The sequence below is a fragment of the Littorina saxatilis genome, linkage group LG9 (assembly GCF_037325665.1).
Source record: "Littorina saxatilis isolate snail1 linkage group LG9, US_GU_Lsax_2.0, whole genome shotgun sequence".
NCBI lineage: Eukaryota > Metazoa > Mollusca > Gastropoda > Littorinimorpha > Littorinidae > Littorina > Littorina saxatilis.
The window spans coordinates 7,045,324-7,069,893 of record NC_090253.1 but is presented as its reverse complement, the minus strand read 5'-3'; the positions used below and the strand labels follow the sequence as shown (position 1 = coordinate 7,069,893).

Below are 24,570 nucleotides of genomic sequence, written 5' to 3'. Positions count from 1 at the left end.
CGCACACACACCCGTTTATTTTCATCACCAACGTTTTATCACGAACATGTCTGATACATGTGAATAATGTGCTATCGTTACAAAGTGTGCAGCGTTTATTTGTTCCAGTTTGATTACTCTTTGGGTACTTTGTATTGTGAATTGTGTGGACGGGTAATCAAACATAAGGTTACGACTAACTGCTGCCTTACCTTGTCTTTCCTTTTGCTAGCGCGCGCGCGTGTGTGTGTGTGTGTGTGTGTGTGTGTGTGTGTGTGTGTGTGTGTGTGTGTGAATACATTTGTTATTGAAGGTTATTGACCTGACTGAACCGTACTAATAGCGTCTTGTTTAAGACACCCCCCTCCCCCCCCCCCCCCCCCCCCCCCCGGCCCCGCCAATCCCCACTATTGCATGATAACATTGTTGGTCAGAAAAATCAACTTCACGACAAATAGTTACCGTGAACGACACCTGTTTTCAATATTTGACGTTTTCGTCATCTTTTTTTTAAAGATGGTTGAGGCATGTATTCACTCAGCCAAAAAAGAAGCAGCCATCCTTCTATAGTTGTTAGTGTGTTCCTATTCATGTGTATTAATTAACGCCTGCTAATTAATGCCTCAAATCCTAATGCTATCACTCGGGGCTGAGTTCGCATTAATGTGTATACAGACAAGTCGCGATGAATCCAAGTGGCAGGATGGTTTAATATACGGTATGTAAAACAGGCATGGGAATTGTCCGCCGAAAGACACATTTTCGCCGAATGTTTTGTTGTTCCGCCGAAGAAGCAAAAGTGCTCGCCGAAAAATATATCGGAGAGGCAAAAATGGTTCTAAAATCTGAATTTAATGGCAACCTTGGAGCTCAAAAGACACCAAATTGCACCATTTGCGTTCTTTGGAGAAAACAAATTCCGGGGGGGGGGGGGGGGGAGGCCATGCCCCCGGACCCCCCTAGTTCAGACCCCTTCGCGCCGTCGACTTTGCTATTACTTAAAAAAAATGTTCAGCCTTTTTGACTTTTTTTCAATTCCCGTGCCTGGTAAAAGTCTGGTCATATCTGAATTGGTCAGCAGAACTTATTAACTGGAATGACTGTACTTTTACAATAACAAAAGCCAGGTAAGAGCAGCAGACCAGGCGTTATTGTTTATCTGTGTCTCTGAAGGATTCACAATTGGAACAACTATGAAAGAAATGTCTTATCTCTCGTCTTATCTATTCTAACAATAACTAGGAGACGTGCAGAGTTTGAATTTCAGGGTGTACACAACAACCATCACAAAACGTAACAACTCGTTCACGAAAATAGCAACGTGTCACGTTTCAAACAGCCCACACAGAAAAAAACTGACTCGTGCAAGTCACGTGCACACCACCTACTACCCCCCACCCCCCTCCACACACACACACATCCACCAACCTACACACCAGACTGAACTGCTAACAGCAAGAACCCTGAAATCTATCCGTGTCAGCATTATACAGAGCAGAATCAAATCTTGAAAAGACATTGCAGTAGAAGTCGTTATTAACATTTTGTGGCCGCAATGTTCAGGCGACTGTTAGTGACCGTGGGTTTGGCAGTGTCGCTGTGGTCAACGTGTGTGCTATCGGCCACTGTCCACCTCTACGTCAGTCCAACCGGTTCGGACTCCAATGACGGGTAGGTGTCTGTGGTAGGTGGTGGATGATGATTATGGTGGTGAGGCGTATGAGGGGAATTTGCGTTCGGCGTTGTGGTATGTGTGGTTAAAAAATATGTCTTCTTTGTATGCTTTGGTGTGTGGGTGTGACTATAAGTCTGTTTGTTTGTCTGTCTGTCTGTCTGTTTGTCTGTCTGTTTGTCTGTCTGTTTGTCTGTCTGTCTGTTTATCTTTCCTATCTGTGTGTATGTCTGTGTGGGTTAGTAGGGGAACGTGGGTATGCCTGTCTGCCTGTGTGTTGGTCTTTGCGTGTACGTATGGGGTTTTCTGTCGGTAGGGATGTGAGTGTCCGTGTGTGTTGCCGAATGTAAATTAAACTATCTGATTCTGGCTCAAGTTCGAATCATGTCCAACACTTTTGCAGTCTTTATAACGAGGGGGAAGATATAATGGTGTTGTTGTTGGTGGTGGTGTTGGGGTTGTTGTTGTTGTTGTTCTTGTTGTTGTTGTTGTTGGTGGTGTTGTTGTTGTTGTTGTTGTTGCTGGTGTTGTTGTTGAGATTCTGTATGCCTTTGGTTTAGTACATCTTAATAAAAGTAAAGAAGAAGAACGTAATGCTGCTGCTGCTGCTGATGATGATTTTTAAAACAAGAATAGTGGAGATAAATGTCTCTGTGTCCTTAGACTCTCTCCCACTCACCCCTTCAAGAGTCTGCAGCACGCGGTGGACCGGCTTATGAGCAATGGAATCAAGGGAAACAGTAAGAAGCCTTTTGTTTCTCTTCTGTACGTTCATTCTTGCCTTATATTTATTACTTAAATTGTTCTTACTTTTAAAACAAATATATCGCATACCCAGTATTACGAACAGTTGAGTTTGTGGATGTGATGCAAAGTTACCATGGCCTGCAGAACACTCTCAATCTGAATTTGATCTTACTTTTGAAACAACCCTCATACCTTGTATCTTGTACAGCTGTGTTAAATTGATCTTACATTTGAAACAACCCTCAAACCTTGTATTGTACAGCTGTGTTCATTTGATCTTACTTTTGAAACAACCCTCAAACCTTGTATTGTACAGCTGTGTTCATTTGATCTTACTTTTGAAACAACCCTCATACCTTGTATTCTGTGCAGATGTGTTCGTGGAGGTCATGCAAGGTTACCATGACCTTCAGAACACTCTTGACTTCCACAGAGACCTGGGAGGAACTACGGTGGTCGTCAGAGCATACAAGGGGCAGGAAGTGCATGTGGTGAGAACATGTTTACACTTCAAAAGAAAGTAGGCTACTTGTTTTGCGTGTTTTGATTGCAGTGTCTTGGGTTCACCTCGTCATGATTTGGCTTGGATTCCAGTTGCACTACCCAAATTTGTTTTCTTATTTTCTCGTTTCGTCTTGATTTGTCTTGTCTTGTGATGTATCAGATTCGCGTTGCTTCGTCTTACGGCGGTGTATCATCTCGTGTTCTTTCCTTTCGTGTTTTCATGTCTCCTATTGTCTCAGGCTGGATGTACGGAAAGTGGAGGGGGGGGGGGGTGGTTGAACTGGGTTCCGGAAGCCATTGTGCACGTTATGACGTCTTTTCTTTTTAAACTGTTTTGGCTTTTGACGTCAGAGAATTCACTTCGAAAGAGGGGGTAAAATAAGTAGTATTGGTTATGGTTTCTGTGTGAGTCTTTTTTTTCTCGATACTGTATGTCTTTAATACTGTTTGCAAAATCTAGCAGTCGACCCACATTTGACTAAATCCTCTTTTCGCTTACTTTTCTTGCAACACGATGTAACGGAATCATCCACAGTCAGGAGGAAAGCGCATTCCCAGCAGTCAGTTTCATCACGTGACCGACGCGCAAGTGAAACAGAGGCTCCCTCAGGTGTCACGTGACAAAGTCCTGGAACTGGACCTGACAGCGGCTGGCATCACAGACCTCGGCACGCTCAACCAGTACGGCTTTTACTTCTTGTGGAATGCACCTCTGGAACTCTTCATCAACGGCCGTCCGTTACGGTTGGCTGAATGGCCCAACGGTGGGGTAAGATTTTATTTGTTCCCGTTGTGGCAGGCCATACTTTTTTGGGTTTAGCTTCAAGTAAAGTTTGCAACGAAGGTGATACAGTTGTTCCAACGATCACGTTTGTTTATTTCAAACTACACATTGTCAAGGAATTAAAGTATTTACTTTAGTCAACAGTTTCCCTTTAAATCATTCAACGTTGTGTTTGGGTAATCTTTGCAGACTGTACATTTTCTATGCACTGTCTTTGTTTTTATTTCCTCCTCTTTTCTCGACTTTGGGAGCAGTGAAACTTACGCGCAATTGCTAGATTACAGGTTTGAGTACATACATTTGCACAAATTTATTTTGCTACCAATCTGCACTTTGTTCTGAAATGTACGATATCGTCGCGTCCACTTGAGCTCATTCCAAAACATTACATTCTTGCTACCTGCCATGCAGAGTTTAGTCCGGGATACACACAGTTGAAGGTACAGTTTACACCTGACTAATGTCTCTAAACTCCACTCATGCATAGCGGTGTGAAAGGATCAAGTGTCTGGCTGTTTGAAAGTCCGGCGGAATTTCAATTCTAGGACCCTAAATAAAGGCTAGGACTTTCTGTCCTATGAAAATGTGTCCGCTCAAAGTCTAGGAAAATGTGTCCGGCTATGGACTATCGTAGGATTCTTTTTCCCAGCGGACAAATTTTCCTTATACACCGGCCTAGCTGTGAATTGCGAACTGATTAACTCATTAAATTTATGCTGTGCAGAAGTTCATCAACATCAAGTCAGTGCCTGGCGGACAGAGCGGCAAGACTTTCACCTATGACGCAGGAGGTCGTGACGTCAACTGGGCCAAGGAGACAGAACCCTGGTCGTATGGCTGGTGGTACGTATAGTGTCTCTATATCTTTCTTCCTGTATGCCTGTTTGTCTGTCTGTCTGTCTGTCTGTCTTATCTCTCTCTCTCTCTCTCTCTCTCGTTCTCTCTCTCTCTCTCTCTCTCTCTCTCTCTCTCTCTCTCTCTCGTTCTCTCTCTCTGTTATATTTTTCTCTCTCTCTTTCTCTCTCTATCTCTCTATCTCTCTCTCTGTCTGTCTATCTCTCTGTCTCTGTCTCTGTCTCTCTCTCTCTCTCTCTCTCTCTCTCTCTCTCTCTCTCTCTCTCTCTCTCTCTCTCTCTCGTTATTTGCGCGCAACGTTGCCTTTTCGTGCCTCTCTCTCTCTCTGTGTTTTTCTTTATCATTCTCTCTCTTCCCTTCATACTATCTCGCCATACATCATAAACAAGCTTGCTATTTTTGCAATTTACTTTGTGTCGTAACCTACTGACTAAACAATGTGGTTCCATTGCTTACCAGGCGATATAAAAATTGGCATAAAATGAGAGGATGGTTTGACACAGTTATTGTCACTAATTGCCCTACCTACAATATGACAAATTAACCACCACGAGTGTATTATTATGATTTATTTCTTGTATGTTGACTGTTTGCCATCGATAATAGACACGTCGAGAAAATAGAAATCTGCATGAGCTGGCAGGCGAATGTTGATATTTTTTCAAATAGAACCAATACCATTAAACAATCGGAACCTACCTCAAATTCTGACACCTTACTTTGTATTTGCACGTACCTGTGCAGGTACTGGAGCTGGGCAGATACCTCCATCCCCATATCTCACATCGACCCCCACTCTCACACCATCACCCTCACCAAGCAGAGTCAGTTCGGACTGCGTGTTGGTCAGTATTACAAGCTTTCAGTTGTACGTACATGCGCGTTTTGTGGCCGGACACTGTGTGTTAACTATGTGAACACGTCTCATTGTGTGCGAGTGTGTTTGTTCACTGATTTAATATTTTATGAACGCTAAAGGAGCCGGTGCTTTGAAACATGACACATCTCCACAGTTTGATAACCCACAGACGTGAGACAAGTCTGGTTGACCCTCGTCAAATTTCAAGTGAATAGTGGGGTCAAGTTTGTGTTAAAAACAAACGAAAATAGTGATTGCATCGTATAACAAAACATAAAATAGAGCCTGGTTTAAAAATAAAAAAGGGATTGACAAGATGATAGACATGCGAAGGAAAACAAAAGTGCCCATAAAAGCCACACACAAATTATGAATAGGTACTGACAAATTAGTTAAATTAAGGTTTGTGTACCTTTTCGACCCATTGAAAGAAAAAGAGTGCTAAACGGGTGCATTAAAGTTACCTTTGAGCTGCCATTTAAATTATTATGTCGTGCCATTAGGGTGTTGCAGGATACATACCATTACGTTACATGAACATGTCTATCTTAAGAGATTTTGAAGATACATGTCATTGCAGGTCACTATGATCCTGACCGTTCGGTCAAGCCTGCTGGCTTCCTCGACCAGGGTGGCTACTTCAGGGTCATCAACATGCTGTGTGAACTAGACCAGCCGGTAAGTAGAGTACACACACAAACACACACACTGACGTACATACCAAAAGTCGTTCATACTTGTATTTTGAACTGTCAGTTCGTTGCATATTTTTCAATCTAAACTGTCCTTACACATTTAGTTTTACACCAATAATCAATATTTTCGACTTTAATGTTACACGTGTTTCGTTGGTTTTATCTCAAGGGAGAATACTACATCGACAGAGTTCACAAGAAGCTCTACGTATGGCCCAATACTCCCCATCAAACCCTGACGTCATCGGATATTGTGTATGCGTCAATGGTGAACGAATGTGTCAGGTAAAGCGTACTTGTTTTCACAAAGGATTGATATACATGTGTCTGTGTGTCTATCTGTCCAATGATCACGATCTTATGGCCAATAATTCAGTTGAAATAATGAAATCATTTCGTATAAAAAAAATTTAAAAAACCACCATGCACTGCAATGTAGAATAATTGGACTGACAGTCTTTGTTTTCTGTTTTTCTGTCTTTCTTTTTGTCTGTCTTCCTGTCTGTCTGTCTTTCTGTCTGTCTTTATTCTTTCTTTCTTTCTTTCTTGTTTTCTTTCTTTCTTTTTTAGTTTGTTTGTTTGCTTGTTTGGACTAAAAAATACATCATTACTATGCCAATAGACCCTCTTGCTATTCCAAGCTCATGACCTTTGAGGCATGGTAAAGCATGTTGGACAGACTTTCGTGAGAGCTGCCATGACTCGATGTACTCAGCTCTCGCGACATATTAAGCATAACAACGAGCATGCGATGCGGATATCTCGCTAGACCTTCTCAGCTTCCAAAATGGTCTATTGTCTTTGGTCTAAAACAATGCCATGCAGTGACACAGTAACACAGTATTGTCTGCTGGGTACCCTGGGCTGGATGTTTTATCTTTACGAGATATATACTCACACGTGCCTTTTTGTAGAATGGTACGCACTCAAGTTCAGTGTGGCAATGTTGGTCAAGGATATATTGTACTATAAACAGTCAACGCTTGCTGCTAGTGTGATATTTTTTTTAAACCATTATTGCTTTAATTTTGAGAAGGAAAAAGTGTTCAACCGGAAACAGGAAATATGTTGTGAAGCCTGATGTTCATTCAGCGAAGTCGCCTTCACAAAGTCTACTCCAGGAAGCTGATGGCATGAAGCTGACGGCATGAAGCTGACGGCATGAAGCTGACGGCATGAAGCTCACGGCATGAAGCTTTTTCACGGAATGTTCGGTAAAAAGACGTTGCGAAGTCTTCCCGAAATCAACTTTGGGCTCTACCAGATATATGTATACGCACACGTTAAGGAAGGCATTGAAGAAGCAACCCTAGCTAACTCAGATGCTTTGTTGCAAACACAAAGGGTGTGAATTTTCGGTAAAAAGACGTTGCGAAGTCTTCCCGAAATCAACTTTGGGCTCTACCAGATCATATGTGACCCTCCACCACGAAATGAGTCGCATGTCACCTCGCGCGGTTCTGCGCTAGGCTTAATATTAGTCCGGGGAGTGTCTGGTAACAGTGTGAGGGTCAACTTAGTCACATGCTTATAACTCAAACAGTTTTCGCTCTTTTCTAAAACGGTTTTCACCACTGGATAGAGCATAAAAAACTCTTTAGGAAAATGTAAAAATATGAAAATCATGCAAAGGTGACATGTGACTCATTTCGTGGTGGAGGGTCACATATGTATACGCACACGTTAAGGAAGGCATTGAAGAAGCAACCCTAGCTAACTCAGATGCTTTGTTGCAAACACAAAGGGTACTTTGTCAAGCTAAGTCAGATCTCAGGCCCTCGCTACACCACACAAAGGGTACTTTGTCAAGCTAAGTCAGATCTCAGGCCCTCGCTACACCACACAAAGGGTACTTTGTCAAGCTAACAGTCAGATCTCAGGCCCTCGCTACACCACACAAAGGGTACTTTGTCAAGCTAAGTCAGATCTCAGGCCCTCGCTACACCACACAAAGGGTACTTTGTCAAGCTAACAGTCAGATCTCAGGCCCTCGCTACACCACACAAAGGGTACTTTGTCAAGCTAAGTCAGATCTCAGGCCCTCGCTACACCACACAAAGGGTACTTTGTCAAGCTAACAGTCAGATCTCAGGCCCTCCCTACACCACACAAAGGGTACTTTGTCAAGCTAACAGTCAGATCTCAGGCCCTCCCTACACCACACAAAGGGTACTTTGTCAAGCTAACAGTCAGATCTCAGGCCCTTGCTACACCACACAAAGGGTACTTTGTCAAGCTAAATCAGATCTCAGGCCCTCGCTACACCACACAAAGGGTACTTTGTCAAGCTAACAGTCAGATCTCAGGCCCTTGCTACACCACACAAAGAAGGCTGAATTCAACAAACTGTGGTCAATGCAATTTATGATGTAGCTGATCAGTTCACACACTATCTCACATCACAAGCGGCTCTCTGTCAGTTATATTTAGCTTGGACACAGCCGTATACAGCCCGCTGAGTACAATTGCGCTGTACAACATAAACATCCCCAAGGGTGGACCTAGTGTATGAAAGAGGGGTTCCAATATGAGGCAGGGATAGAGGGGCTGGTCAGGCGAAAGTCTCATGGTTTGGAAACATTAACACACGAATGCAAGAAAAATAAGAAATGGGTAGCGCCGTACTGTACGGTGGCTTGTTTTCCCCAAGTTGAACGCAACCCGAATTTCCACGAGGGTAACTTACCTTACCAATTGACATTCTATGTTATACGTTTCACAGCATCCACACCATGGCTCAGAATATTCACTTTGAGGACTTCACGCTGGAGAACTGCCGGCATTATGGCTTTAACATTCAGAACGGGAAACACCTCTCCTTCAAGAACCTGGAGATCAAGAACAACCCAATAAACATGCCAGAACTGGGCCACTGCTGGCTTTTTGCTGGCAAGTTTGGTAAAGCTGGCCATAAAAAAACCAACACTGGGCCAATTATGGTTTGCCAACAAAGGCCCAGTTATGGCTTGCCATCACTGGCCCATCTCTGGCATTCCAGTAATATTGTCGGCCAGTAAAATGCCTTAATTGGCCCACTGTTGGCACGCCATTGGTGGCCCAGTGCTTGTTTGCCAGCATTGGGCCATAGGTGGCGATTTGCTGGCAATTATAGGTGGGTTTTTGCTGGCACGCCAGCAGTGGGCCAATGCTGGATAATTGCTGGCAAGAAGATCTGCGACAGCACAGCGGTATGACTTTCTCACTTGGAGTGACGTAATGTACAAACAAATGTCGAAATATCTTGACGTCACTCGTGATGATGACGCATTGTCAACTAAATCCGGCCCGCGGTGGTTCTGCAGATGTCCGGTTATTTGTTTTGCATTCAACTTCAAGGAATTTCCAAAGCACCTTCTTCGATTTCAGTACGCGTCCGATCTCCTCCGGCTAGAAGCAAGCGTGGTGAGTTTCACAAACAGTTGTGTGAGCAGGTCCGAGGTCGTCGCAACGGCGTTAGATCTAGTATCTTCTTGTTCTTTTCCTCCGTTGTCGGTCTTTTTTTCAACTTTCTTCTGCTGGACGTTTGAGTCAGTTCGCAAAATATAATAGACTTTAAGAAGTCGTCCTCTCTGTAAGAAAGAATCTGCGCGCGCACGCGTGTGTGTGTGTGTGTGTGTGTGTGTGTGTGTGTGTGTGTGTGTGTGCGCCCGCGCGCGCGGTTGTGTGTGTGTGTGTGTGTGTGTGCGCCCGCGCGCGCGGTTGTGTGTGTGTGTGTGTGTGTGTGTGTGTGTGTGTGTGTGTGTGTGTGTGTGCCTTTTTCCTTTCTTTGTGTGATTGAGTTTGTTTTGTCTCTGTCAAAAGAAAAGCACCATAGGCATTACCATAAGCTTACTTGTAACCAAACAAATTGCATCTTGTGAATGTTGACATTGAGTATGTGTCTATTCACTCCAGGACAAAGATTTGTGCAAGTGTCTGACTGCCCAACTGGATAAGATGCAGCTCGCCTGGGTCTCAGTTCCTGAGAGAAACGCAAGAGAGCTGTCCGAGACAACGTAAGCTTCGCAGGTTAGATCAAAATACATATTCCTGTTGACCCCTTACTTCTGCTTGGCATTTTAGTCAGTTCAGAAAATATGATAGATTACAAGAAGTCGTCCTCTCTGTGAGAATGCCTCTGTGTGTGTATGTGTGTGTGTGTGTGTGTGTGTGTGTGTGTGTGTGTGTGTGTGTGTGTGTGTGTGTGTGTGCGCGTGTGTGTGTGTGTGTGTGTGTGTGAGCGCGCGCGCGTGCGTGCGTGCGTGCGTGTGCTGTTTGCTTGCATGCGTGCGTGTATGCTTGCGTTTGTTTGGTTGTTTGGTTGTGTGTGTGTGTGTGTGTGTGTGTGTGTGTGTGTGTGTGTGTGTGTGTGTGTGTGTGTGTGTGTGTGTGTGTGTGTGTGATATGGAATAATGAATTAAAACCAACAAAACTCGTTTGCTTTCATGTTTCAAGAGGTGAACGGCAGGAGGACTTGAGAGTTTCAATGGCTTACCGTAGGCTACGACGTCAGGACAAAGAAAAGAAGCGTTATCTCAACGTTGCGGATGCGAACAGAGAAATGACAGAATCAAGACAATCCTACGGAGGTTTACTGGGAAGTGAACAAGAAACATTCCTGCCTTTGGTCATCATGTCTCGAGTGTGAAATTTAGAACGCTGTACAAATAAAATAAAACAGTGAGCAACTGAAAACAAAGCGTACGTTTCTGTAATGTTTCGGTAATGAGTCGTTGCTGTTTGGAAGCTTTACATTTGTTTTGTTTTTAATATATATTACTGTATTGTTGTTGTGCCCGCTATAACTGCGTTGATGACGATATTCTGTCAAAACCACTGCCTTTACTTGCCAGATAAGTTACACGACAAATGTGATTAGCATTTCAATTGCATTTTACTGATGAATTTGATAATTACGCATATGCATATTGCTAATGTACAGCTTGACAGCATTGCCCTTTGCTTTATTTGCGCACGTCTTGCCGCCAGCATGGGTTGAAAAGTCCATTGATGTGCTGTGTTTTGTTATTGTTATTACATTCACAGTAAAAAATGACAAAACAAAGCATATTTATAGACTTCTAACAACCATCTATGGGCTAACAAGACTGTGCAGATCGAGTACATGAATAGAGCCGTCATTCTATCCGAATCAGTGGTATTGGTATATTTCCTGCAACTTATTGGCATTTTGCTGGCAATGGTAAAGACAGAAATATGGCATTTTGCCGGGCCAGTTGTGGCCCGGTAATTTCAGCAGGTAAAGGGCCATTAACGGAAAATATATGGAAAAAAGTTTTTTTTTATATGGAACTAAAAACCTGCAAAATGCTGGCAAAATGCTGGCGAAATGCTGGCAAAATGCTGGGTTTTTGATGGCAAGCCATCAATAAGCCATCAAATAAATGATGGGTTTTTGCTGGCAAAATTCTGGCAAAATTCTGGCAAAATGATGGCAAGCCATCAAAAAGCCATCAAATAAATGATGGGTTTTTGCTGGCAAAATTCTGGCAAAATGATGGCAAAATGATGGCAAGCCATCAAAAAGCCATCAAATAAATGATGGGTTTTTGCTGGCAAATTGCTGGCAAATTGCTGGAAAAATGATGGCAAGCCATCAAAAAGCCAGCAAATAAATGATGGGTTTTTGCTGGCAAAGTGCTGGCTTGCCAGTGATGGCCCATCAATTTGCCAATGTGCATACGGGTAATATGCCAGCATTGGGCCATAGGTGGGCCTTTGATGGCAGTAGTTCTGGCAACTGGCATTGCCATCAAAACGCCAGCAGTGGCCCAGTTCTGGCATGTTTATTGGGACAGGTACTGATGTTACAGTGGATTTGAAGTCTTAGGACCCCGAGCTTCTTTCGACAAAGAGATTGTGTGAACAGAGGGGAACAGAAGCACTTTAAACATGTACAACAAAAATATGAGCTATTTGTGACCAATCTTTTGGCACAGAAGCGAAGAGAAAGTTTCGCCCTCAAAAGATTTTGTCTGGGTTTTGCCACCTACATATGGATTTCGGTGCTGGTTTGCTTCTTCTGTCTTTTCAAATTTAGATACAACTCTTGTCAACAGATGATTAGTACATACATTTGCCTGGTTTGTATGCTTGTCCGATAAGCTGCTTCATACAATATTTGAACTAAGATGTTCGATGTTTGGTCAAGGAAACACCGAGTCTGCAGTTTCTCTTTAAACGTCGTCTTCTTTTAGACAACTGGTTGGGGGAGGTGGTATCAGAGGGTAAGCAGCATAAAATAGGGTCCGTTATGTTACCGTATATCATAGTATTTTATTCCTACCTCTGAATATATAGCAAAGTTGCGTACCAAGACAAAGACATGACGGCAAAGATAGAACTGGATTTGACATTCTCTCCTTATTCCAGGTTCTTTCGGATTGACCTGCAACGGGGACTGCAGGGACGTGTCTGTCCTGGCGTCAGAATTTCACGACGTTGGCGGTGGTGTCAGAATGTCCGGTAGGTTTGAAGACATGGGTTTTGGTCGATAAAAAGACACGGGTGTTGGTTCAGAATTTTAACTTTTTACGAACACCAGTGGTGGTGTCAGAATTTTAACGTTTTACGGATGTCGGTGATAGTGTCAGAATTTCAGAAAGAGTTAAAGACACGTGTGTTGGTGTCAACATTTTAACGTTTTACTGACACCAGTGGTGATGTCAGAATTTTAATGTTTTACGGACACCAGTGGTGGTGTCAGAATTTTAACGTTTTACGGACACCAGTGGTGGTGTCAGAATTTTAACGTTTTACGGACACCAGTGGTGGTGTCAGAATGTTAACGTTTTACGGACACCGGTGGTGGTGTCAGAATGTTAACGTTTTACGGACACCAGTGGTGGTGTCAGAATGTTAACGTTTTACGGACAACAGTGGTGGTGTCAGAATTTCACAAAGGTTGCAAGGCACTGGCTTATGCAGGTTAAAAGACGCTTGTGTTCGTGTGAGGATTACAGAAAAGTTTAAAAACACTGATGTGAATTCAAGACAGGTTTATGGACATTAGTACATAAATTCAGTGGTGTCAGAATGTTAAGCAGGTTTGAGTTTACTGGTAATGGTGATTTAATTTGCCGTCGGTTTATAGTACACGTTTTAAAGACAAAGAATGTCGTGTATATATTTAAGTAAGTTCGATTACACTGGTAAAGATGGGAGAATTATAAGTATAAATAAAGTGTCAAGTTTAAAGACATTGGTTTTTGGACGATTGTTTAGTAGATGTAAGGTGAGGTAGGTCTTTTATGTTGGTAAAAGAGTGTTAAGTTAATGTCAATTATACAGGCTGCGGGTCGCATAGTACATTTACAATACGACCTTGACGCGTACTCACACTCTCAGACGTCTTACGTCATACCTTATCCGGGCGGCCACTTTTGCAGGAGGGGACAGGAAAACGCTGACACCGTCAGGCAACGTGATTCAGGACAACAACATGTGGGACTACAGCCGAGTGGGAGCCATCCCTACCAAGGCGGTGGATATAACCGGTGTTCACATCACTGTGGCCCACAACCATTTGCACCACGGACAGTACACCGCTATTTGGTGGGCCGTGAGTATATGTCTAGAGCTATTTTAAGTCGTCTTCCCTTTCCTCCCTATCTCAATCCTTCATCGGGAATGTCGAGTGTTGTTTGTTTGTTTGTTTCTATTTAGTGTTGCTTCTTTTTAGTACAGTGCCCTTGTGCGTTGCCATTGCCGTCGTTGCACATCACAGTGTTCTAGATGGTCGAACGTGTAGCAAAGACCTGTACGTGTACGTGTAGATATTGCGTCACCCGTGACTCACTTTTTTCTCCAATGTTCCAAATGCATAGTTGTTTTGCTCCCACCAAGACTGCAGATCTTTGCAAACGCGTGACGTAAAAACTAGATTTGATGACGTTACCCGTACACGTTCCCGTACACCTCCTGAAAATTGCGGATCTAGATCTTGCTTTATTACCAATTCAGTGCCCCATATGGCTTTTTGACCAATCAGGACGGATTCTAGGTGACCCTCTAAATGTTATAACGTTCAGGCAGGGACCCTTTTTGTTTATCAAGCTAAAAATGAACAAGACAAAGTAAAAATTTAAATCAGCAATATCAGTGTGATTTATTCTAAAGAATGACACTTCAAATGCTGTCAGATAATACTCTCTTTATCTAAAAAATACCGAAAAGCGAGTTTTGTCGGTGGGTGCTTTACGGAACAGCGAGGCACCGCCCATCCTCTGAGTGTGCAATGCCGACTCGCTCACTTGAAATCTAAATTATTAAAGTTCGGAAAATCAAGTGAAATTGGGTCACTCGCTTTACGTCAAATGTATCTTTACGTCATTTCCCATCCGTCTGGAGTCGGTTCTAAATCTGTCGCTCTCTGTTCAACAAGAAAAAGCGAAGCAACCGAAACGCATGTTCAACATGGTTTAGTGTGTGTCAAACGCATTTGACCTGTGAAAGGTGTGTTACTCTGATTGGCTGACCCAGGTCACGAGAATTCTTTGACTGACAGGCATAATCAGGTAGGAGCGCTCCAGTTCCCATTGCGGCTGTTCTGTCTAATTCGCGGGGTCGCTTCGAAATTTCTTTTGGTCAAATTAAACGGTAATAAAACCGTTATTTCTAATATGCTGACTGTTAGCAAATGATAACAGACATGCATTACAAACGATATCAGCATTCGCCTAAAAGGCCCATGCTTGGTATCTTTTTTCTCGACATGTCTGTTATCATTTGCTAACAGTCAGCATATTAGAAATAATAATGCCAGGACGGGACGGAAACGGGTCAACTCTATGAACAGACTCAGAGACGGTATCCATGTCACCACAGTGGCACGTAAAAGACCTCGGTCGTTCTGCCAGAAGTCAGTGCAGGTGGCTGATTACACCAAAACACGAACAGACCTCTCGTTGCTGCTAGCTTTCCACTTGGAGGAAGCGACCCGAATTTCCCAGCAACGGATAATAGGGTAATAGCAATGGAATCTTCTTCTTCTGCGTTCGATGTTTCAAGGATAATTGCACGGCCATATTATCGTGGAAGCGTAGACAGCCGATTTTCTCCCCACGCCAAGTTGGCTGCTGTCTTCCGTCTTCGGTGGTTGAGGTTCTTACTCAGGGTTGCCTCCTCCCCAAGAGTAGCTGCCTTGCTGGGCTGTCGAGTCCACTCTACCCGGGTTTGACGTCGAAGTTTTCCTTCTCGTAGCCTTTGCCTTTCCCAAGGCGCACACAAGGCAGTGCGGGTTTTGAAATCGGAGTTGTCCTTCTCCTAGATGAGCGACCATCCAAGGTTAACGAGCCCCATCTGCCCGAAGCAGCTGGTTTTAAGGCGCCAGTGACCCGCCTGCATCCCTTCTCCTGTTAGTCGAAGACAGGGCCCGCCACGTGAAGGCCAGGAGCTGGATTTGACTGTCAGAGGTGTTTGGAGACACGAAGCCATATGGAGCATTTCTTGGGAAGTAGGCGCTTATCTCTACTTCCACCCCGGCATAACAGTCCTTGGGCCCCAGCAATGGAATGAAAGGAAGGAATTCACTGACGTGTTTTATATGTCCAGGGCAACGACCACATCATAGAGAAGAACGACATTCACCACGCGTGTTGGAACTCCAGTGACTGTGGCGCCATACATAGCGGACGTGACTGGACATGGGTACGTCTCTGTCTCCCTTGTCTCTGTCTCTTGCTCTATGTCTGTTTGTCTCTCTGTCTGTTTGTATGTCTGTTTGTATGTCGGTCTGTATGTGCGTGTGTGTGTCTCTCTCTCTCTCTCTCTCTCTCTCTCTCTCTCTCTCTCTGTCTCACTCTCTCTGTCTCTCTCTCTTTCTCTCTCTCTCATTCTCTCTCTGTCTCTCTCTCTCTCTTCTCTCTTACACACACACACATCAACACACATACACACAAACACACACATCCATACACACACACACACACACACACACACATACGCGCGCACGCACACACTCACATCCATACTTACACATACACATACACATACACAAACACACACACACACACACACACACACACACACACACACACATTTGCCATTAGGCCTGCCTCATATTTACCAAAACGGTATTGCACAAAGAAATGTAAAGATTAAACATTCGATTAAACAGCGTGTATCGTAGTGTAAAATTTCATTTCTCACCTTTTTTGTTTGTTTGTTTGCTTAACGCCCAGCCGACCACGCAGGGCCATATCAGGGCGGTCATTTCTCACCTGAAAAACAAGAAGAATGATTATTAAATGGAATACATGACTACGTTTGTCACAACAGAGAGGCAACGTGATTCGCTACAACCACATCCATGAGACACTGCGTTTCCTGCCTGGAGCGGAAGTTCGTGGCATCATGCTGGACGATGAATATTCATCAGTTCTCATCGAACACAACGTCTTCTACAACGTAAGGCAAATAGTTTCATCCAACAGACGAGGTTTGGAAATAACTATCTGAAGAAATATATGGGTCTGGAAGAGTTGCTTTACCTTATTTACACCCCCGGTATAGGGGTGTGTATAGGTTTCACTCGATGTGTTTGTTTGTGTGTTTGTTTGTGTGTTTGTTTGTGTGTTTGTGTGTTTGTGTTCGCAAGTAGATCTCAAGAATGAACGGACCGATCGTCACCAAACTTGGTGAACAGGTTCTATACATTCCTGAGACGGTCCTTACAAAAATTGGGACCAGTCAAACACACGGTTAGGGAGTTATTGATGGATTAAAATTATACAAGGACTTATAGAGGCACACCCCCGTTGGTCAAAGGGAAATAACCATTCTCACTGCCACCAACTGAGAAGGTTATTTCCCTTGACGGGGGTGTTTTTCCTATCGGAGGAATTTCTTGTGTTTCCTTACAAACACTGAGGCAAGCCTACAATCTCACGCGTAGCTTTTTTTTAAAAAAAAGTAATGAAAAACAAGGGAAAGTAACTCTTCTGCAACACAAAAAACCGACAGAGTTATTATCGGAATTCATCGATTGACTAAATTAGTATTGTTCTTCAGTAGGCAAGTCAGCTAGTGTTTTGTTTAAATTCCCTTACACACGATTTACTAGACTAGAGTTGCTGATGTGACAAAAATTATGATTTGGTTTGAATTCGAAGAGGCTGTGTTCGAGTAAACGCCTGTCTTATACATCCTGCCAACATGCAGAGACTGTCAACGATGAGAGGTAAAGCGATAAACACAATGTAGTACTTTAGCTAATCACGCGATGTATAAAGCGTTAATGTACGTATTACCCACGTGACCTTTCATACCCAGAACGAGGTGCACACCAACATTGGCGGTGGCCGTGACAACGTCATCCGCTACAACGTCATGTTCAACGCTACGTCACACTCCATTCAGGTTGACGGAAGGGGTTTGGGTAGCCAGGACTTCAGTCACACTCTAACGGAGAGACTCCAGGTTAGTCTTGTTTTGGGGGACGTTGTTCATGTGTGGTTTGAAACACACACACACACAAAATTTTTGAGAAGATGTATTTTCTCTTCTTTTTTACATTTAGTCAAGTTTTGACTAAATGTTTTAACGTAGAGGGGGAATCGAAACGACTTGTTTTTATTTAGCTCAATTATTCCTTCTCCTTTTTGTCTCTGGGTTTACTTCTGTTAAACCTTTGCTTTATATAGTATATTGCTTTTCTATCTTACTGGCGTGTTATGAGAGGGTCAATTTACATAGTGCAATATTATATTTGATTGTGATAGTCTTAATAGACGTGTGACCTTATTTACATTGTATCTGTACATTTATTCAATTTAAAGATGTCAGACACAAACAACACTTTAGGTCAGTGTTATTGGAAGTATGATATGTGTGCTTGTTATAACATACGTGAACCTATGTTTTATGTGTGTTGTCATTTTATCCAATTGTTGTTATAATCGTTTACAGGCAGGAAGGGTGTGCCGAAGAAAATTGTCCATTGTTATGTAACATTTTAATGGACAATAAAGTGTTGTTATTGTTATTGTTATTGTATTTGACAAATGTGTAGTACGGTGTTTGTCCTGGTGTCCAACCGGCAATCGATCTTTTTTAGCATCGTTTCTCATGCCTAATACCGGATCTATGCTGACTAGCAAAGGGATTCCAATGAACGTGTATGTGTATTTTGCAGTCCGTGCCTTACCAGAGCGAGCCGTGGAAAAGCAGGTACCCCAAACTGGTCAACATCATGCACGACCACCCTGAAGCGCCCAAAGGTATGTATAGTCTCCATGAAGCAACTGACAGGTCATATAGCATGTTCACATTGAGGGCCCCAAAGGGTTTAAAATCGTGATCGTGATTGGCGTTTTTTGACCTTTCTGTGACCGTGATTGCCGAAATTTCCATTTCTGTGATCGTGATGGGACTTTGCCCGTGATCCGTGATGACAAAAAAATCAAGTCTCGTGATCGTGATCGTCATTTGTTTTCGTGATCGTGATGGGCATTATTTTCAACGTACATTTTTCACAGCTGTATCACTCTATGATCCTCTATTCGTCAAGGTGTTTGTGATCGTGAAAACAAAAATCAAGCTAGGTAACTGTGATCGTGAAAGCTAAAATTTCCCTTCCCGTGATCGTGATGATACCCCCCTTTGGGGCCCTCCACATTCATGGCTGGATCTGGGGGGGGGGGGGGGCGCTTGGTACCGGAAGCTCCCCCCCCCCCCCCGCAGCCCCCCTTACCTGGCAAATTTACCTTTTTTTCTCAAGGGCAGACTCAAAAAGACCTTTTCAAATGCTAAATGTAAACAGCATCTGGGGGCCAGACCCAGACCCCCTGCCTGTCCAGTCCCTCCCTCTCATACCATAAGTCCAGCTGTGCCATTATTCGCGGTAACCCAGACGCACCCAGGGGTATGTAGTCTCCGTGAAGCAACCAATAGGTCATATAGCAGTATCACATTTTTCAGAACAGTAATCTTAAGGAGTTGATTTGACGGGCACCATAGCAATTTCATAGGACACAAGACAGGCTAAGAATGCATTCATGGATACTGCAAACCGTTAATAGATCTATCTATATGAATCATCTGTGTTTGTGTGTGTGTGTGTGTGTGTGTGTGTGTGTGTGTGTGTGTGTGTGTGTGTGTTTGTGTGTGTGTGTGTGTGTGTGTGTGTGTGTGTGCTAGTCCTAGTTAAATGTACACAATGGCAGTATGATAATGATATTTTACAAGTGCTGTCATCAATATGTTCAGCAGGTAGCCTTTTTCACTCCTGCTACTGTAAGTGATTAACAACACTTTTATTGTTTCACCAATATATTTATTTTCTCATGGCACAGGGAACCAGATCTACAACAACGTGTTCTACAATCCCCTCGGCATCCCCCGGGTCTTCTACCAGGGGAACGTTGACCGCAAGGACTACTTTGATGTCCACGACAACTACAGGGTACGGCTATTTGACGTTTAGTCATCTTAAACTTTAAGAATAACAAGATAAGAGAGGCTAGCTGTTGGTACGTTTCATTTTTGACAAAACAAGACATTTACATGAATTTTAGCGTTGTCAATTCAAGTAAGTTCTTGCGATGAATTATGCGCCTCTCAATTTGCGTAACTTGCTATTTTTTTAAAAGCGTAAAAAGTCATTTGATTAGCCATTGTTGTTACGGAATAAACTGTAAATTAGTGATATCAGGTGTTACATTCAAGGATGATCTTCTGATGCATTCTAAGCCTCTCAATTTGTGTTATTTGCTATTTAAAGCAAAAAATTAAAGTTATTCAGTTGAACTGCCATAATTATGTGCAACGCGATGAACGGAAAAGATGCGTTTTATTTGTACCTGGTTCGGAAGGAGAACATCAGTGCGGCCATTTTGAATACAAAAATAACAGGTTAAGCCTGGCTGAAGCATGCTTTTTATATTTAGTCAAGTTTTGACTAAATATTTTAACATCGAGGGGGAATCGAAACGAGGGTCGTGGTGTATGTGCGTGTGTGCGTGTGTGTGTGTGTGTGTGTGTCTGTGTGTGTGTGTAGAGCGATTCAGACTAAACTACTGGACCGATCTTTATGAAATTTGACATGAGAGTTCCTGGGTATGAAATCCCCATACGTTTTTTTCATTTTTTTGATAAATGTCTTTGATGACGTCATATCCGGCTTTTCGTGAAAGTTGAGGCGGCACTGTCACGCCCTCATTTTTCAACCAAATTGGTTGAAATTTTGGTCAAGTAATCTTCGACGAAGCCCGGACTTCGGTATTGCATTTCAGCTTGGTGGCTTAAAAATTAATTAATGACTTTGGTCATTAAAAATCTGAAAATTGTAAAAAAAACAAAAATTTATAAAACGATCCAAATTTACGTTTATCTTATTCTCCATCATTTGCTGATTCCAAAAACATATAAATATGTTATATTCGGATTAAAAACAAGCTCTGAAAATTAAATATATAAAAATTATTATCAAAATTAAATTGTCCAAATCAATTTAAAAACACTTTCATCTTATTCCTTGTTGATTCCTGATTCCAAAAACATATAGATATGATATGTTTGGATTAAAAACACGCTCAGAAAGTTAAAACAAAGAGAGGTACAGAAAAGCGTGCTATCCTTCTTAGCGCAACTACTACCCCGCTCTTCTTGTCAATTTCACTGCCTTTGCCATGAGCGGTGGACTGACGATGCTACGAGTATACGGTCTTGCTGAAAAATGGCATTGCGTTCAGTTTCATTCTGTGAGTTCGACAGCTACTTGACTAAATATTGTATTTTCGCCTTACGCGACTTGTTTTTTCTTCGACCAACGACAAATATGACCAAACTATGCTTGACTGAGCTTTGAAAATAGTTAACTAAATCAAATCTGCTCCTGCGCTCTAAAAAAAACTTTTGATTTTGATGGTGCCGTTTGGCAGTTAATACATGTACCACAAATGATGTCACAGGCGTACAAACCGACCGACTTCACGGACCCTGGACATGGACTGTTCTCGCTTCGTTGCACCGCAGCAGACTGGGCGAAACAGACACACTTCGCTGCACCTATAACACTCGCTGATATAGGTCCCAGGGTGCCAACTGGTCCACACTATATCAGAGGTGAGTGTGACCAAGTGGATGAAAAGTCTTTTCCCATGAACAACCCTGGCCAGATGTTGGACGGTGAGCGAACTGTTTTCACGCGGCGGAGTGAGCCTTTTAAACAATGGCTTTTTCTTCATTCTTTAAATTTGTCCATGGGTGGTTCCACACCCAATTCAGCATGTCATGCCTTGTGGAAAGAATGAAATCGAAGGCAGGATTCAACAACTATGTGTGGCACCGCTGAAAACTGGGCTTGTTTTCACATGACGGAGTGAACCTTTTAAGGGGTTACTTGTGTGTTCAAATCGCGTGAAAGAAACATTACACATTTTGTGCACAGGTTCCTTTAAGCAATATGGACACATCTGTGCAAAGAAAAAAGGGGGTCGACGTATTAACTTTTTTTTTAGAATTTTTTTACTGGGGGTTGTCAAGTACGATTTTGCAAAAAACACTGCGATTTTTAACATGATCCCAACTGACATATTTAGCTCTACAAATAATAAATGAGACATTAGTTTGTGTATATAAATGAATGGAGAGTATAACTTTATCATAAAACGGTACTTATCAACGTGCATTTTCAGAAAATGATCGAGGTTTATCGAGGGCGTACACATAAAATTATCACTCCTTTAGTAGTAAAAACGTATTTAAAAAAAATTCGCGTGAAAGAAACATTACACATTTTGTGCACAGGTTCCTCTAAGCAATATGGACACATCTGTGCAAAGAAAAAAGGGGGTCGACGTATTAATTTTTTTGTTAGAATTTTTTTACCGGGGGTTGTCAAGTACGATTTTGCGAAAAACACTGCGATTCTTAAGGGGTTACTTGTGTGTTCAAATCGCGTGAAAGAAACATTACACATTTTGTGCACAGGTTCCTCTAAGCAATATGGACACATCTGTGCAAAGAAAAAAAGAGGTTGACGTATTAACTTTTGTTTTAGAATTTTTTTACTGGGGGTTGTCAAGTACGATTTTGCGAAAAACACTGCGATTCTTAACATGATCCCGACTGACATATTTAGCTCTACAAATAATAAATGAATCATTAGTTTGTGTATATAAATGAATGGAGAGTATAACTTTATCATAAAACGGTACTTATCAACGTGCATTTTCAGAAAATGATCGAGGTTTCTCGAGGGCGAACACATAAAATTATCACTCCTTTAGTAGTAAAAACGTATTTAAAAAAAATTCGCTCGACAGAAAACATAACTAAACTTGAACACAGCTAAGTTCACTGTATACATATACAATACCTGTAAACAAAATAAGTTGTTGCCTTATTGTCTGCTTCACAATTATTCCCGTACCAACCCCACCCCCATTATCTTGACTGACAAAAATGATAAAAAGAAATAATTTGGGAGCGCTGGACTTGTGATACATGAGTTTGAATCAGGGTGAAGGGTTGGGGGTCGGAACATTTGTGTGCAAAGTTTCATGAAGATCTGTCCAGTAAATTTCTATGAATCGCACACCACACACACACACACACACACACACACACACACACACACACACACACACACACACATATATATATATAATATATATGGCCTGGGGCGATTGTAGCTTCCCTTCTTCGTGTCCAGCTCTCTCTCTCTCTCTCTCTCTCTCTCTCTCTCTCTCTCTCTCTCTCTCTCTCTCTCTCTCTCTCTCTCTCTCTCTCTCTCTCTCTCTCTCTCTCTCTCTCTCTCTCTCTTTGCGAATATGATTTTGAAGCGCATTACATAAAGTCGGTATCTGATATCTAAAGTCCTGATATTTTGGATGCGGAGGAATTTTTCCTGGTGATGATCTGAGGTAACGGAATTGTTCATGCATTCTGAGGGAATTTGACAGGTATCGGGGTGTGTGTGTGTGTGTGTGGGGGGGGTGGTGGTGTGGGGGGGGGCTTTTGGTGTGGGGTAAATGATTAAAAACGCCTGCACCCTAACTATGAAAGCAGCCACACGCATACTCACAGAGACACAGAGGCACGCATGTTTGTGTGACGGTTTGCACGAATGACCATTGAAAATTAGTTTTTGATAAAAACAAGCGACATTTCCTTTGAGCACACAGGTGCTCAGCCAATAAGTATTGAAACTTGTTCAATTATCTCAAAATGTCATAACGTTTGGCAATATAATTATTTAACAACAACAAAAAGACTACCGGATTCCGTACATAAAAAAGTCAGGGGCTGTAACAACAATTCGCGGCATTGGACTGTGGGAGCACCGACCTACATTCTAATGGATGGATGGCTTTGGATCTAGGTCACTTTAGTGGGAATATCGGTCAACTTTGAAACCTGAGGACCAGCCACTTCCGGTTCCCCTTTCAGAGTAATGAGATTGCTGGGGCCGTAGAATTTTTCATCCAGTTTTGTCCTTTTTTTCTCCAAAATTGATATTAGTCGGAAGAAACAAGCACACGTGTGACACGTGTGGTGGGGGTATTTCCCGGCGAGTTTTCAGTGTTGTTGTTGTTGCGAAGCGAAGCGGCTTCCCAGTGCGGAAGGCAGGCAGTTTGTGCATCAAACAGTGTTGTTGTGATGGATGGATGAGTGAGTGATGAGGGTGAATGAGTTAGTTAAACTGTGACTGAATATCTATTGATTTATTGATATTAAAGTGAACATTAGGGGGGGGGGGGGGGGGTTCGAAATGCACCATTGTGCACTCGCCTTGATGTAAGGAACACTACTGCAGTCTCTAACAGCTTCAAAGTGGGTTAGACAGGCTCTTGATAAAGACTGAGGCAAAATGTGCCAAATCACACATTGTCTTGAAAGAAGGAAAAATCTTCATTTGTCACCTTTCTGCACGTTTTTGACTTTGAGTGCATAGCCACAATGGTCACAGACAAGATGCATCAAACAGATTTGAAAAAGACCCCAAACTGAACTTGTTATGACTATTTGTAACCCCTCTCACCTTTTTGACTTGGCCGTACCCAAGCAAAAAGGCAAAAAAATTCATAACTAATTCCATGTTGATTTTTGGTGGGGTGGACCTATTGTTCCAGACTCGCCTTGATTAGAGCAACACTAGTGCAGTGTCCAACATCTTTTAAAATTTGTTTTGACCTCTTGACAATGTACATGTCAACAATCCCTGACTATCCCTGACTGTTGTGTAGTGAGAAAAAAATCTTCATTTTTCCCCTTTCTCCACCTTTTTGAGTGTCAGTGCATAGCCACAATGGTCACAGAAAAGATGCAGCAAACAGATTTGAAAAAGACCCAAAAGTGAACTTGTTATGACTATTTCTAACCTTTCCTACCTTGTTCACTTGGCCGTACCCAAGCCAAAAAATCATAACTAATTCCATGTTCACTTTTTGGTGGGGTGGACCTATTGTTCCAGACTCGCCTTGATTAGAGCAACACTAGTGCAGTGTTCAACAGCTTTTAAAATTTGTTTTGA

General features: G+C 42.5%; 1 protein-coding gene and 1 long non-coding RNA gene across 2 annotated transcripts; both read left to right on the top strand.

Annotated features, from left to right (window-relative positions):
- Nucleotides 1-1,393: 1,393 nt before the first annotated feature.
- Nucleotides 1,394-21,158, top strand: LOC138975161 (uncharacterized; the record flags this gene model as incomplete). The annotated part of the gene is given in 17 exon segments (XM_070347825.1): nt 1,394-1,650; nt 2,315-2,391; nt 2,771-2,889; nt 3,438-3,671; nt 4,411-4,529; nt 5,286-5,386; nt 5,981-6,078; nt 6,265-6,380; nt 8,818-8,939; nt 12,465-12,560; nt 13,484-13,656; nt 15,648-15,743; nt 16,374-16,502; nt 17,367-17,513; nt 18,229-18,313; nt 19,388-19,497; nt 21,005-21,158. Coding segments are annotated over 17 exon segments (2,092 nt in total), but the record flags the coding sequence as incomplete, so codon positions are not given.
- LOC138975162 (uncharacterized) lies at nt 9,023-11,356 on the top strand. Its single transcript, XR_011458532.1, has 2 exons — nt 9,023-10,103; nt 10,530-11,356. It is a non-coding gene; the product is annotated as an uncharacterized lncRNA (long non-coding RNA).
- Nucleotides 21,159-24,570: the final 3,412 nt, after the last annotated feature.